The 15,319-nt window shown below is 51.0% G+C and overlaps 1 protein-coding gene across 1 annotated transcript; it reads right to left on the bottom strand.

Moving 5' to 3' along the window:
* Positions 1 to 403: 403 nt before the first annotated feature.
* Positions 404 to 14,990, bottom strand: SDE2 (SDE2 telomere maintenance homolog). The gene is made up of 7 exons (XM_045453264.1): positions 14,803 to 14,990; positions 9,278 to 9,395; positions 7,503 to 7,614; positions 7,088 to 7,257; positions 6,244 to 6,358; positions 3,429 to 3,918; positions 404 to 736 (listed from the first exon to the last, which is right to left on the bottom strand). Exons 1-7 carry the CDS (start codon positions 14,920 to 14,922, stop codon positions 515 to 517), a joined length of 1,347 nt encoding a protein of 448 aa, XP_045309220.1. The 5' UTR covers positions 14,923 to 14,990; the 3' UTR covers positions 404 to 514.
* Between the last annotated feature and the right edge of the window lie 329 nt (positions 14,991 to 15,319).

Here is a 15,319-nt window from a genome sequence, read left to right as displayed (position 1 = left end):
CAAACACCCCGGCTACCCCTACCCTCCTGTGGACGGGAGGCCTGACTGAGAACATAAACGGCGGCTGAACACCTACTTTGCAGGTGGCATTCTCACAATAAAGTGAACTCGAGAGAAGAAAACGTTACTGGGAAAAATCCTAAAATACGTTGACAGTGCTGTGCTGCACTTATTGAAAAAAACCCACGTACCTGTGGACCCATGCTTCCCAAACCTGTGATGTTCAAGGGTCAACAGTATGACTTGCCTAAACGACACAAGAGGAAACCAAAAGGCCGATCAGCCCAACAGGTATTAAGGAAAATGAAATCTGTTATAAAAACCCATCCCGCAAAGAAAACTTCCGGCCCAGACGGTCTCACACATTAATTCTACAAAGAGCGAACAAAAGGAGAGTTGGAACTGGGTTATTAAAAAGTCAGCTTTAATATCAACAGGAAGAATGGCCAAGAGCCACCACTATGCAGGTTAGAAACGCCAGACGATACAGGAGGAGGAAATCGGCCAGGGCCATTCATTTCTTCTTCCCCCTCGGCGGCCTGGCGAACAGAGCGGGGTCCATCTGTTCCCTGGCCAGGCCGCGGACAGAAAAGAGCCTGGCGGCCCGCTCCCGCAGGGTGCCCCCGCATTTCAACCCCCGGGCCGTCAGTTCACTCTTGAGCCTGTCCAAGCCCAGCGCCTCCATTTCCGCCGCGGAGGTGAAGGCCAGCAAGTCTAGAGTTGCCAGACCAGTATCCTGAGAGGAAAGAAAAGAAAGTATTTAAAACCAGCTCCTCCCCCTGAGGACTCTCCTTAACTGTCCACGGTGCTCTGCTGATCAAGGAATTCTCATTTAATTAGCCGTATCTCGCTACTGAATTTTAATAATCGTCTACATGTCATTCCACACAGATTCTCATTACGAACACTGACGACCATGAATTTCTCATCTGTACATTTAGAAACAAGCATTCAGAACAGTCACAGAAGTTACAAGATGCCCAGATCCCTTTTTTAAGTGTATTCATTTCAAGAGAGACAGACTGAGCGGGAGGGGAAGGGGCAGAGAGGGAGAGAGAGAGAATCCCAAGCAGGCTCCACGCCGTCAGCCCAAATGGGGGCTTGAACTCTCAAACTGCAAGATACTGACCTGAGCTGAAACCGAGAGTCGGACGCTTCACCGACTGAGCCACCCAGGCACCGCCCCCCAGATTCTTAATATGACTTTTCTTCTTTTTTGGATTTTCCAGTAGGTCAAACAGCAAGACACATCCAGCCCAGCCCCACACTGTTACAACCAAGAGTGGCACCCTCATAAAGTTTAACATTCATGAGATTCCAGGCCTGCACATCTTCTGATTCCATCACCCTGACGCTCTCTAACTTAATGATTAAGACTGTCTGAGTTCCCACGTTTATAACTCAACAAATCCAAACACGGTTCAACAGCCTTGTAATCGTTCAAGCCGTCCGGCAGCCTTTCCAGACTCTCAGACGCAAGGAAATACTTCTAGCCAGGGACGCTCTGCAAAGGACAAAAATGTTTACATACGGGAGTTTTTAAAAAATATATTCAATGGGGCGCCTGGGTGGCTCAGTCGGTGAAGCGTCCGACTTCAGCTCAGGTCATGATCTCGCAGTCCGTGGGTTCGAGCCCCGCGTCGGGCTGTGTGCTGACAGCTCGGAGCCTGGAGCCTGCTTCCGATTCTGTGTCTCCCTCTCGGCCCCTCCCCTGCTCACACTGTGTGTCTCTCTCTCAAAAATAAATCAACATTAAAAAAATTATAAAAAATATATATTCAAGAAGAGTAATTTTCCGTCACAGTAAGTTATTTTTCAATCGTTAAAGAGTTCTAGGGACAGAATCTTAATCCTTCTTGTTGAACTTTATTTTTTAAAAAGAACCATTTTGGTAGCTTTCAGGAGTAAATCTTGGTTTCATTATTTCTGGTCAAATCCCAAATCACCACCTACGGCTGCACACGGTGGTGAGGAACACATCCGTACCTCCCCACCAAGAACAGTTTCCATGACTGAAGGCTCAAAGAAGTCAACCGGGTCTTACTCCTTATCCTATGCCTAAAATATCCCTTTACTCACGTTTCTATGACTTCAGACAGGAAAAAGCTTCTAATGTATAAGAATACTATAGGGGCGCCCGGGTGGCTCAGTCAGGTGAGCGGCCGACTTCGGCTCAGGTCATCATCTCAAAGTTCATGAGTTCAAGCCCCGTGTTGGGCTCCGAGCTGTCAGAGCCTGGAGCCTGCTTGGGATTCTGTGTCTCCCTCTCTTTCTCTGCCCCTTCCCCGCTCACACTCCGTGTCTCTCGGTCTCAAAAGTAAACATAAAAAAAGAGTAACACAAAAGCTACAGGCTGACCCCTGCAGAGATGGCGTGAGAGCCAAATTAAAGCCCTTTGCATAAACAATTCCACTGTCCTCCCTAGAGAATGCAATCGATGCCTTCCTGCTTTGTTATTGAGGGTAGGGAAGGTGCTGGTTAAACAAATAACGATAGGCTTCGTGTTTACCGAAGGACAGCAGGTAGTTCCGGGAGCATCTAGTCTAAAAAGCAAATCATTATTAGATCAAACGGTAAACGTTGAAGAGTCTTCCTGGAAGCTGGTCCACTGAAGGCCATGAGTCCTGAACAACCGGAGGGACACTGTGCGCAGCGAAAACCATCCTTTGATGGAGGGATGCAGAGCTTAAGATGCGAAGGCAAATTAGAAGGCAGCTGCCCCTCTCCCTGCGGAGAGAGCGTCACATCCCGCTGACGCCAACTGTCCCAACAGTCTCGCACGCGAGAAACAAAGCAACCGGGGATTCGGTGCTAGAAAATGAGCACGTTTCAGCCCCTCTAAAATGCCATCTGCCGCATCACGCCTCGTTATCGTCTATGTTATCGACAAAGAATAAACAGGGGCGCCTGGGGGGCTGCGTCCGTTGGGCGTCAGCAGTTGGCTCCGGTCGTGATTTCGCAGCTCGTGAGTTCGAGCCCCGCGTCGGGCTCGCTGCTGTCAGTGTGGAACCCGCTTTGGACCCTCTGTGTCCCCCTCCCAGCCCCTGCCCCACTCGCACCTGGGCGCCTGCACTCTCTCAAAAATAAACATTAAAAAAAAAAAAAAAGATAACCGATACCAACTAAACTATGATATGTGACGTGTGTCCAAATTCACAGATTACTAAAATGGTAAATGCGCAGCTTAGAACCGATAAACTAGGGAACCAGGGACACCGCCCCGTGGCAAAATGATACACACCCCAGACTTGAAAAGAAACCAATCTAGGATTTTCGGAGGGGTTAGGCAAGCTTCACTCATCGCACCGCTGGTCATTTAACAGACCTTCCCCCAAGCAGCCCGGGGGGGGGGGAAGCACGTTTTCATTTCAAGGACTTACTGAGGCCATAAGGCTGACGCGGCCGGAGACGGGGCTCCAGTCACTTACCGAGTTTCCTGACTGGCCGTCCTCCGGTTTGGTCTCGGGCACGCTTCCCCCGCACTCTCCGGGCACTACCTCGGCAGCCGCGTCAGTCGCCTCCTGTGCCTGTGTCTCTTCGGTCGGTCCTGCCCGGGCCGCCCCCTCTTCTGCGGGCTCCTCGCCCCCGGCCCCTCCCTGCTCCAGGCTCTTCTCTGTTTCCACGGCCACGGTCCCCTGCTTGCGCCCCCCGGGGGAGGTCCGGCCCGGCCCCGCGTCTGCGGAGACCCCACACCCAGAGCCTGGCCCGGGGGTCTGTGGCGGCTCCGGGGGCCTAGAGTCCGCAGCCCGCACACCCGCTCTCGGACAGCTGCCGGCAGATTCGGCTGCCGCCTCAGCACCATTGCCGTTTCTGGGAGTGTGGAAGTTCACTCCTGAAGTGCCGGGAGCTTCTTCCCCGTCGCCATCCGAGGTCTCTGAGCTGGACTCCTCCGCGGTCTCTAGTCCTTCCGTGCCCAACCTGCAAGGGACAGAAAGGCGTGACACCACCCCCAGCTTCTATGTGGACAGAGCCCCCGCCTGTCCAGGGAGTGGGCCCTGTCAGATCCAAGTATCTGCTCGCTAGAGATGGAGGGCAGGTAAGTTCCAGAAGATACTCCCGGGGATAAGCGGACGGCGAGATTCAGTTATGACCAGAACCCGCCTGGAACCCACTGTCCTAAAGATCCGAGAAGGACTCCTCTTTATTTATTTATTTATTTTTTTTAATTTTATTTTTTTATTTTTTTAACGTTTATTTATTTTTGAGACAGAGCATGAACGGGGGAAGGTCAGAGAGAGAGAGGAAGACACAGAATCTGAAACAGGCTCCAGGTTCTGAGCTGTCAGCACAGAGCCCGACGCGGGGCTGGAACTCACGAACTGCGAGATCATGACCTGAGCCGAAGTCGGACGCTTAACCGACTGAGCCACCCAGGCGCCCGAAGGACTCCTCTTTAAAGGCGTGAATCTCTTAGAGCAAAACTGATTTTGTCTAAAGCTATTTTTCCTATCTCCTATGAATCTCAACTGTTAGAAACTAGATAACAAGCAGTTAAAAGAGAAGTCTGTAATTGCCCCAAACTGGAAACTTCCCAAACTATCGACAGGAGAACGGAGAGATAGAAAAGATAATACTTGGCACTAAGGAGGAACGAATGACGCATACAATCCCAGCCGCGGGCTGCAAAGCACCGCGCTAAGTGAGAAAAGCCAGACACGCAGGGCTGTGGGACCCCCCAGAAAGACAAAACCATCACAGATCAGCAGAGTTCGGGGTTGGGGGCGCGGGAACTAACCGTGAAGGGGCACACCGGCAATTTTTAGGGAAATGCGATATTCTGTATCTTGATTTTGGTAGCGGTTACACGATTTTTCAACACTCACACAATTATTAAATCAGAACGTGTGCTTTGGCGTATATAAATCATATCTCGGGGCGCCTGGGTGGCTCAGTCGGTTAAGGATCCGATTCTTGGTTGTGGCTCAGGTCATGATCTCGCGGTTCGTGAGTTCAAGCCCCACATCGAAGAGCCTGCTTGGGGTCCTCTCTCTGTCTCCCTCTCCTTCTGCCCCTTCCCTGCTCACACTGTCTCTGTCTCGCTAGCTGTTGCCCCAACACACAACACCGCTACCTTTTCTGTCAAGAACACTTGATTCCTATTTCACAAAGAACACCCCAGATTCTATGCTGGACTCGCAGAGTTACGTGGTCTTCGGTTAATAATTTTCTTTCCATCCCCAAGGCGGAAGCCAACAAGGAAGCAAGATCCATCTGGACGGATTTTCTAGAACTCGGCCCAAGGGATTTTCTAGAACCAGTAACCGGAGGACCAAGTGGGAAGGGCGGGAGAGCTCCCGGGGACGGACAAGAAAAGGCACCACTGTGCTTTCCAGCGGCAAGTGCACAAGCGGCCAGGAGAGGTCGGGCAGCGGCCAAACACATCAGTAAGGACCGTGAAAAACCACAGAGAAGACAGAACAATCTAGAAAGTACAGCTTCCACCAAGAATGTCTGAAAGTTAACTCTTTCAACGCCAAACAGTAATTCAAGTATAAACTTACTTTCGGGTGATCTTTCACTGTAAAAAAACCCTGCTCCTTTAGACGGCATGCCTGGTACTCGAGGCAGAAGCCACGAGCGGTGTGTCCAGTGTGACAACCGTGCAGACTTGAAGACCGAAGCATTCTGGAAATTTCTGAGCTCCCTTCAAACATTACTTTAAAAAGTGTTTATGCGGGGGCGCCTGGGTGGCGCAGTCGGTTAAGCGTCCGACTTCAGCCAGGTCACGATCTCGCGGTCCGTGAGTTCGAGCCCCGCGTCAGGCTCTGGGCTGATGGCTCAGAGCCTGGAGCCTGTTTCCGATTCTGTGTCTCCCTCTCTCTCTGCCCCTCCCCCGTTCATGCTCTGTCTCTCTCTGTCCCAAAAATAAATAAACGTTGAAAAAAAAAAAATTTTTTTTTTTAAATAAATAAAAAAATAAAAAGTGTTTATGCCAGGGGCGCCTGGGTGGCTCAGTCGGGTAAGTGTCCGACCCTTGATTTCGGCTCAGGTCGTGATCTCACAGTTCACGGGTTCAAGCCCCACGTCAGGCTCTGCACTGCCAGTGCAGAGGCTGCTTGGCATGCTCTCTCTCTCCTTCTCTCCCTCCCTCTTTCCCTCCCTCTCCCCTCCCCTCAAAATAGATAAGTGAACTTAAAAAATAAATAAAAATGAAAAACTAAAAGTGTTTATGCCAGAGAGACAAGAAGGAAATGCGTCAGTCCGCACAGATCTCTTCGCGATGAAAACGAAGCACATACTTACCAAAAGCATTTCCTCTTCCCTGAACTGGCTCCTCTGTCTGTTTTTGATTTGTTGGGCCGTTTCCGACTCTCCCCAATTTCCGCCGACACCACCTTGCTGGAAGCAGCCTGCATACCTAACCACAAGTGTTAACAACTCAGTTACGCTGTCAGGAGTAAGGACAATTAAAGAAGTCATAACCAGTACGGACTACAAGACAACTGCGTTGTCATCCAAAGCTCCGGATCTAGTCTCTTATCGGACCAAGATTTGCTACGGTTACTGTGAGAGTCACCTCAAATTTACACAGAGCTAAGCACTGAGCATTCCGGCTCTGGAAGCAGGTTTGAGAACACCGGCATCCAGTCTGCAGCCCTGACACGGACAGGTTCGTGTCCGGCCTCCCCAGGCCTACTGGTCTGCCCCCTTGTACACATCACTTGGCTATCACTTTGTCATAACCTCCTGACTGAAAAGATTCCTTCTGATTCAGCCGAACCCCCAACGGCCCCAGCATTAACGCTCTGGATACAAAAAACACACACGGAAGCCGAGGACCGTCGTTCTCCTTAAAATACCATTAAAAACACTGACCTAAAACTAGAAACAAACGTGCTGAGGTCTCAACTCCTCCTGAAGACACAGGGCACCCCCACCAAGCACAAGGAGGTTCTTACCTGGGGCCCGCGGGAGTCAAGTACAAACACCATGTGAGTGTGCCGTCTGTGCTGGGGTGTAAGGAGCGTGGGTTGTCACTGAGTGGAGACCCCCACCCCCCGGCCTCCATCCAGTCCTCGGGGCTCCGTAACCCAAGGGACCCGAGGACCGCCCTCCGTGTGCGGGGGACGGCGTGACTCCTTCTCACCTTTGAGGACCGAGTCCTCCAGGCGCTCGGCCATCTCGTGGCACTGCCGCTGGTAGGCGGGGTTGGCCGAGCAGGGTCTGGGCTCCGCCAGCTTCCGCTGCAGCCGCTCCAGACGCTTCTGCTCCTTTTCAGCCTCTCGCTCGGCCTGCTGTTTCACCCACTCGGCCATCCTGGGACGTGAGAGACGATCACGCGCCCGCCCCTTTACGCAGAAAGAGCCCCTCCCCAGCGACAAATTCGCCCTGTCCCGCGCGTGCTGTGACTTTCCCTCAGACAGGGAGAGATGAGAGTCGAGAGCGATGGATGAGAGCGCTAACATTTCAAGTCTACGTTTCTGTACGCACGGCACGCGCACGACCACCACCGACAGAAAACACCGCTCTCTTCGAAAAAACCAAAACCGGGGGCGTCTTACGCTTTCTCGTGGTTGACATCTCGCAGCCTCCGCCCGCTGAGGTCCCGGCAAGCCTCTCGGTTGGTCGTCTTCTCAATCTGAGCACCAAGCGCGCGGAGCATAGATCCGAACCCTGAGCAGATACACACATTTGGAGAGAGCAGGTGAGGGGGCTCAAGGGGGTGGGTAAAGGCCAATTCGCGAAAACAGTGTTCGGCCACAAGAGTAAAAAGGATCTCTTTCATTCTTTTTTTTTTTTTTTTTAAGAAAGGGATGTCAGGACCCCACCCAGGTAAAAGTACCGATAAACTCGATTCAGCCTCACACTTTCGCCCTTCCTTTGGATCTCCGCAACACTACATCCACGCCACTGGGGCTCTTCGGAGGGCTTTGCCCAGTGCCACAGATCCCAAGATTCCCGGATGAAGAACTTAAACAAAACTTCATGGTGAGGGGCCCGTGGGGTGGCTCAGTCAGCTAAGCGTCTGGTTTCAGCTCAGGTCAAGATCTCACAGTTCATGAGTTCAGAGCCCACACTGGGCTCTGTGCAGACAACGTGGAGCCTGCTTGGGGTTCTCCCTCTCCCTTCTCTCTGCCCCCGCCCCCTCCCCCGTTCACATTCACGTGTCCACTGTCTCTTTTTTAATTTTTCAAAAGAATTTTTTTTTGTTTTTGAGAGAGAGGGAGCACACATGTGAGTGGGGGGGAGGGGTAGAGAGAGAAAGGGAGACACAGAATCCAAAGCAGGCTCCAGGCTCTGAGCTGTCAGCACAGACCCTGACACGGGGCTCGAACCCAGAAACGGCGAGATCATGACCTGAGTCGAAGTTGAACGCTTAACCGACTGAGCCACCCAGGTGCCCCAACTCTCTCTCTGTCTTAAAGATACTTAGAAAAAATTTTAATAAAAAAATTAAGAAGTAATTTATGGTGAGATTTTGCAGTGAGTTTCAAAGGAAAAGGAATTTTAAGTTGTCACTGGCTCATATGATAAGCTTCATTCTCATGGACACAGTTTCAAACAGCAGCAGGATGATTGTAATTCGATGCCAGCTCTCTGAAAACCCGCACCAAATCACGGTAGGTGTTGAGAAAGCTTCGGGATTACAGGCCAGTACATCAGGAGAAATACCCAGAACCACTGTAATTCTCAGTGTTTGCTCTTTTAGTTTCTTTTCCCTCTTAATCTACCCCGACCTGGAAATGACTGTTATTTCACAAGCTGGCATTAGTCCTCCCTTGGAGCTACAATAACCAGACAAAATCTTGATGAAAGCAGCCGATTTAGTTGTTTTAACGTTCCTCCTTCAGCAAACTGGACAGAGTAATGATCATCTCTCATCAAATCTTCTCCGAAGTTTTAGAACCTAGGTTGCCCGAGTGTTATCCTGCCGACGAAGGTAGAAACTAATCAGACAATATAGTCCTCAAAAAGAATAAAAGAAAGGGGTGCCTGGGTGGCTCGGTCAATTAAGCGTCCAACCCTTGATCCTGACTAGGTGATGACCTCAGGGTTCGTGAGATCAAGCCCTGCATCAGGCTCTGTGCTGACAGTGCAGAGCCTGTGTGGGATTCTCTCTCCGCCCCCCTGCTTGAGATCTCTCTCAAATAAACTTAAAAAAAAAAAAAAAAAAAAAAAAGGGATAAAAGAGAAAATATTCAAAACTAGGTAAGTAACTAAAGGATTTCAGAAGGCAAACAAAACCGGAAACTACAGAGGCCAAGGAGCTGGTGAATTTAACACACGGGGCTCAAAGTGGGGGCTCCACGGTGAGCAGCCGCCGCTCCTGTCCTACCTCCTTTGCCACCGCGGAGCCTGGGTTCCAGACTATAGACGGCACCATGCCGCACTCTGTCACTGGTGTCCGTGAGCGATCCGTCGCACTTCACAAAGAAGCATTCCACTGGAACATCCTAGAGACAAGTTTGGGGTTTTTAAATGCTGTTTACGAGACAATACGAGTTTCCTGCAGGAAGGGGCCTGGCCCGTTATCTTTTCATTACTCCAGTTACACGCAGAGAGCGAGTGGTCAACGAGCATTTGCTGAACTGAAAGTCGAAACTACTGAAAGAAAAAAGTCATTTCGCAGAATTTTTTCCTGACACCTCACCATGACACGTACGAGAACTGTTTGTCTTTCGGGTGAAAATAAAAACCGCTGCCTTCTTCTCTGGCAGGAAACCAGAGCCAAGGTAGGGAGCTGTATGGGGCTCAGACCCAGTAACTCTGCAAGTCCCATTCTGTCCTGACTTTTGTAAACGGGGAATGTCAAGCCGAACAGGTTTGGAAGTGACCGTAAGTATTCTGGGCCAGCTGGCGGCAGTGATCTCTGCTCGTGTCCCCGACTCACAGCAGAAGCCGGCATAGCCCTAAGCCCGCTCCGTGTATTTCAAAAATTCTCAGAACAAGTGATAGACAAAAAATATATAAACTGTTAAGTCTTTCTAACCAAGTCTGTGATGCCATAAAGTGAGACAACAGAGGAGTACCCTCCAAAGTACACAATTAAATCTGTAACATCAAGTGCTAAGAGACCAAACCCCAACACAAGGAAAAATGCATGACTAGTGGGGTGCCTGGGTGACTCCGTCCATTGAGCGTCGGACTCTTGATTTCGGCTCAGGTCAGGATCTCATGGTCGTGAGATCAAGTACCGTGTTGGGCTCCTCGCTGAGTGTGGGGCCTGCTGGGGATTCTCTCTCCCCCTCCCTCTGCCCCTTCCCAGCTTGCGCACACAAGCTCTAAGAATTTTTTTTAAAATGCATGATTGGTATCTTCCTAAAATAGACACAATGAACACTCACTCTGAACCACACCACACAGCTATTTCAACAGGAACTACCTGTTCATTCAACAAATATTAAGTCCCTACTGTTTGCCAGGTACTTTCTAAGCACTGGGATACTGTAGTGAGTAATACAGTGAACACAGACCCTCCCTCACGGAGCTTACACTCCAGTGGGGAAACCCAGATGACGAACACATGAAGTACATACTATGTCAAATGGCAATGAGCAGAGTGAAGGGGCAGCATCTGCAGACGGGCATGGTGGTAATACATTTTACATACTGGTGGTCAAGAGGAGCCTCTCGGGCCAAGTGACATTTGAGCAGAGAATTAAGCAAAGGGAGAGAACAGGCCACGTGGGGGACAGCACTCCAGAGAGCCCAAATGCAAAAGGCGGGCAGGAGGGATAAGCCTAGATACGCGTGGAACAGCAACCCCACCGATGTGGCTGGAAGAAATCTACAAAAGGGGAAAGAGAAGGCCTTAGAAGCCACTGTAAGGACTTTGGTTTTACTCTGAATGAAGCCACTGCAGGGTTTTGAACAAATTGAGAGCTGAGTTATAGTCTTTAAGGATCACTCTATGGGGCGCCTGGGTGGCTCAGTCAGTTAAGCATTCGACTTCGGCTCAGGTCATGATCTTGCAATTCATGGGTTCGAGTCCCGTGTCAGGCTCTGTGCTGACAGCTTGGAGCCTGGAGCCTGCTTCGGATTCTGTGTCTCCCTCTCTCTCTCTGCCCCTCCCCTGCTCACGCTCTGTCTCTCTCTGTCTCAAAAATAAATAAAACAATAAAAAAATTAAAAAAAAAAAAGGATCACTCAAGCTGGTGAACTGGAAATGAGACTACAGAAGCAGAGACGTCAGCGAGAAGCTATCATGACAATCCAGGTGAGACGCGAGGGCCATCTGCACCAGGGGTGGTAGACGGAAGGTGATGAGGACCGTGAGGGGCCCTAGTGCCCTGAGTGAGGGCAGTGAGATCAACAGAGGAATACAGAGGAGCCCAAAAATCTGGTCTAAGGGGAAGAGTGAAACAGCACGTTATTTGGGGAGAGTACTGGTCTCATGCTGGGTGTGCTTCTCTGAGAGGCCTAATAGCCATGCGAGATGCGGGGTAACCCGGTGGGGACACAAGTCTGGAGTCTAGGGCAGAGGGCTGGGCTGGAGCCTTACATCTGGGAGACGTCAACACACCGATGGTACTTACCGCCTTGAGAATGGACGAAGTTGCCCACGTGGGGGAGGAGGAAGCGTCAGAACAAGGATCAGAAAACTCGGCCCGGCCACTCTAAGGCTTAGAGACCAGGGAGATAAGGAGGAAGCGGCAAGAGACACTGGAAGGGAGGCTAGTGAGGTGGAAGAGAATGAGGGTGACGTCTGGACCGGTAAGCAAAGCATGCCAACGAGGGAACGGTCGCCTGTGCCCACGGATGCTGAGAGGCCACGAGAGAGGAAGACTGGAAACTGATCACCAGATACAGCAACACATAAGACCCTGACCCGCGAGGCGCGAGTTGGTCTGCTGGAGTGATGGGCACGGAAGCCCAACTGGAGGACCTACCGAAGGAAAGAGGTTTACGTTCAAGGGTATTTTCTATAAAGAAAACCAGGGAAGATGAGGGGACAGCTGGAAGGGATGTGGGCTCAAGTGTGCGCACTGGGAGGACTGATCCAGGAAAAAGGGAAAACACTGGGAAATGCAGGGGAGAGAGAACTAACGCTAAGTAAGCCATTCAGTAGGGAAGACGGGACAGGACACTGGGCAAAGCGAGGGTAATTACAATTTTTTTTTTAATTTTTATTGTTTACTCATTTATTTTCGAGAAAGAGAGAACACAAGCGGGGCACGGGCAGAGAGAGAGAGGGAGACACAGAATGCAAAACAGGCTCCAGGCTCCTAGCTATCAGCACAGAGACTACGTGGGGTTTGAACCCACAAACCGTGAGATCATGACCTGAGCCAAAGTTGGATGCTTAGCCGACTGGGCCACCCAGGTGCCCCCAAAATTCTAAATAACTTTAAAAGACATTCATGCGAAAGCAGAAAAATTATATACACCACACTCCATTTCCAAACAAGAACTGCTTGTTAAGACAACTGATCAACAAAATTGCATTTTCTACTTGTCACATTCTTGTCAACAATCACTAGTAGAAACCAAAAGCAAAGGAAATTTAGAATCAATTCAAGGGCCTTTAACCTTTGCACATTATCAAGTTTTTCCGAACACAAAGCCTGAGGCTACCAGAGACAGACCAGTAGTTCAACAAAGCCAAGTTTATTGACTCACTGCGGGGGGGGGGGGGGGGGGGGGGAGACTGCACTCGCAGGGGTGTCTCACCACCACCACAAAATAATTGTTGCAGGATTTGGGGCAAAGGTGGAATTTGGGTGAAATTTAAATGAAAGTGTTTTGAGAGACTCAAAATGAGCTGAGCTGTGTCTAAAAGGGGCAACGTCAGGTCCAGACTACGAAGTAGATTAGATCCAGGCTCCTGTCTCCTTGGAAACCACAAAGTTAAGATAAACGTGGAATGTCGTGTTCAGAACTCCGAATCTGAAGTTCTGCGCCCGGGCTGGAAATCCAGATAGAGTGCTTCTCTGGATCAAAGGGACTTAGATTCTCCAGGCAAGAGTGGGATGCTTCATTCTTACTGATAACGTTTCAAACAGGAAAGTGTCTCGTAGTCTGTAATTTTCTAGATCGAGGCTTCTCGGTGAAATCAGAAAGCAGGAGACTGCCGAGGGAGTCACGATGACATTTCACAACCGCACCAGGTCCCCAGGAGAAATAAATTTCCTATTAACTCTGCAGCCGGCTTCATCTGTGCTATCCTAGGCTGCAGACCAGCCAACAGATTTTTACTCTCTCAGTGGGAACTAACACTGACTTCATCCTGCGTCCCAATAATTTGGCTTTAAAAAGCCCAGATGTGGGGCACCTGGGGGGCTCAGGTCATGATCTCGCAGTTCCTGAGTTTGAGCCCCCGCATCAGGCTGTGTGCTGTCAGCTGGGAGCCTGGAGCTGCTTCCCATTCTGTGTCTCCCCGTGTTTCTGCCCCTCCCCTGCTCATGCTCTGTCTCGCTCCGTCTCTCAAAGATAAATAAATGTTTAAAAACAATTTTTTTAATAAATAAATAAATAAAAATAAAAAGCACAGACATGAACTTGAGCTATTTTTATTCGTTCCAGTATCTCATCAAATGCCCTTTTATAAGTTTCTTGTTTCTGTTCACACATGCCACGGTCGTATTTCTTGAGCACCCGACTGAATCCTTCATTTATATTTCTCCCCTCTTACTTAGAATTATTTTTTCCAATACTTCTCATGATTAAGATCCTATTCTTTCTGGTCATTTTGGATCAACTGCCATGAGATAAGAAATATTTTCAGAGATATTAAAATCCCATGTATTTCGTACTACATTCATGAAATAAGATTTTCAGAGATATTAAAGTCACTAAACTAATATTTCACTTATTCGTGAAATAAGATTTTCAGAGATACTAAAACCTATTTTGTAAAACAGTTCCCCACCTGGATGGCCAAACACACCTCTGACAGCTTTCACACTGGACTGCAGTGTAGAAAAACAAATGGGGAAGCTGAAAAACCACATTATTTGGAAAGACGTGTTGCTTCCTCATGGAACCGGTCCAAATACAAATTCGGTTTAGACTGCAGTGTTAACATGTAAGCCCGTAAGTAACAAAGCAGAAGAAACAGCCTAGGAAAAGAGGGACTTCGTGAAGTTATAAAGAAAAACAGACGACTCCATCAAGTGCCAAAATTAAAATTAGATTCAGGGAGACCACTGAAGAACGAAACAGGTTCAAGGTTTACCAGTTTACGGCTGGTAAAAGCTGCTTGCTTGACTATTAAGTAAACCGCACACAGAACTTTACAAGTCCGTGACAGGTGTTCAAAAATATGCACGGACAAATGTGACCGCCAAATGAAGAGATCTAAACGACAGACCGCACGAACCCACGCCCTCACCAGGACACGAGTGGGAGGGCTGGGCCTTGACCAGCGACCTTAACAACCCATTTCCCGTCTCCCTCCGCCACCATACTGTGGCCCGGGTTTGGACAGGGCACTCTGTCCCGGGTTGGAGCTAACCGGGCTGGGTGATCAGGGGACAAAACGCATTGGGTGCATGCAGGGGAAATGTAAGGATATGAGCCTCAGAAGCCAGCGGGTCCAACGGCCTCCTGAACGCACGGAGGAACAATGCCCCGGGGCGCTGAGAGTCCAGACCGAGGGCTGGACTGAGCGCCTGAGAGCGGAGGGGCTGCTCCCCGCTCTGGAGGGAGATAGAACCACCACCACCCCAACACCCCAACACAAAAGCAAAACAAGGCCTCAGCAACAGCTCGAAGCACCTTCACACTGGGGGGCCTTCAGCCCCAGAAACACAACCCCAGGGAAGAGACGCGCCCCCGCCAGACCCTGGTCACCCAGCCCTGCCCTCCCCGCCCCGCTCCGCCCGCCGCTGTCTCCCTCCTCCCGGGGAGCGCGAATCCCACCTGATCCTGGCAGTGTCGGCGGATCACATCGCGTACGGAGCACGAGGCCGAGGCACACCGCACCGCCTGGCACCCGAGGCCGGGGCCGCGAACCCACACCAGCGCCGCAGCCTCCGCCATCTCAGCGAGCAACTGCCGGGGGAGAAGGAGCCACGACTCGCCCGGCGCGCCTCGATGGCGTCACGGGGCCTTCAGCGCCCCGCCCCCACAGCGGCCGCTCGCCCCGCCCCTCCCCTGGGGCCAGTCACGTGGGCCGGGCCCCCGCGCCGCGCCGCGCCGGCGGGGGAGGGGAACGGGAAGGGCCTGGAGGAGGCCGATAAGGCGCCGGAGCGCGCGGGCGAGGCGTTGCTAGGAGACGTTGCTGGGGCGGGGCTCGGGAGACCCCGTATAAAAGGCCGCGCGGGGCCGGGTTTCCAGCGCTCTGGCCGCGCGCGATAAGGCGGGTGCGGGGCGCCGCCCACGGGCCTCGGCCCCTTTGGTGACGCCGCGCGGTTATTTTTGGGTCTCGGCGAGCCGG

This window comes from Leopardus geoffroyi, chromosome C3, assembly GCF_018350155.1.
Source record: "Leopardus geoffroyi isolate Oge1 chromosome C3, O.geoffroyi_Oge1_pat1.0, whole genome shotgun sequence".
NCBI classification, from domain to species: domain Eukaryota; kingdom Metazoa; phylum Chordata; class Mammalia; order Carnivora; family Felidae; genus Leopardus; species Leopardus geoffroyi.
The sequence above is the reverse complement of the archived record's forward strand: the minus strand, read 5'-3'. Positions and strand labels throughout refer to the sequence as shown.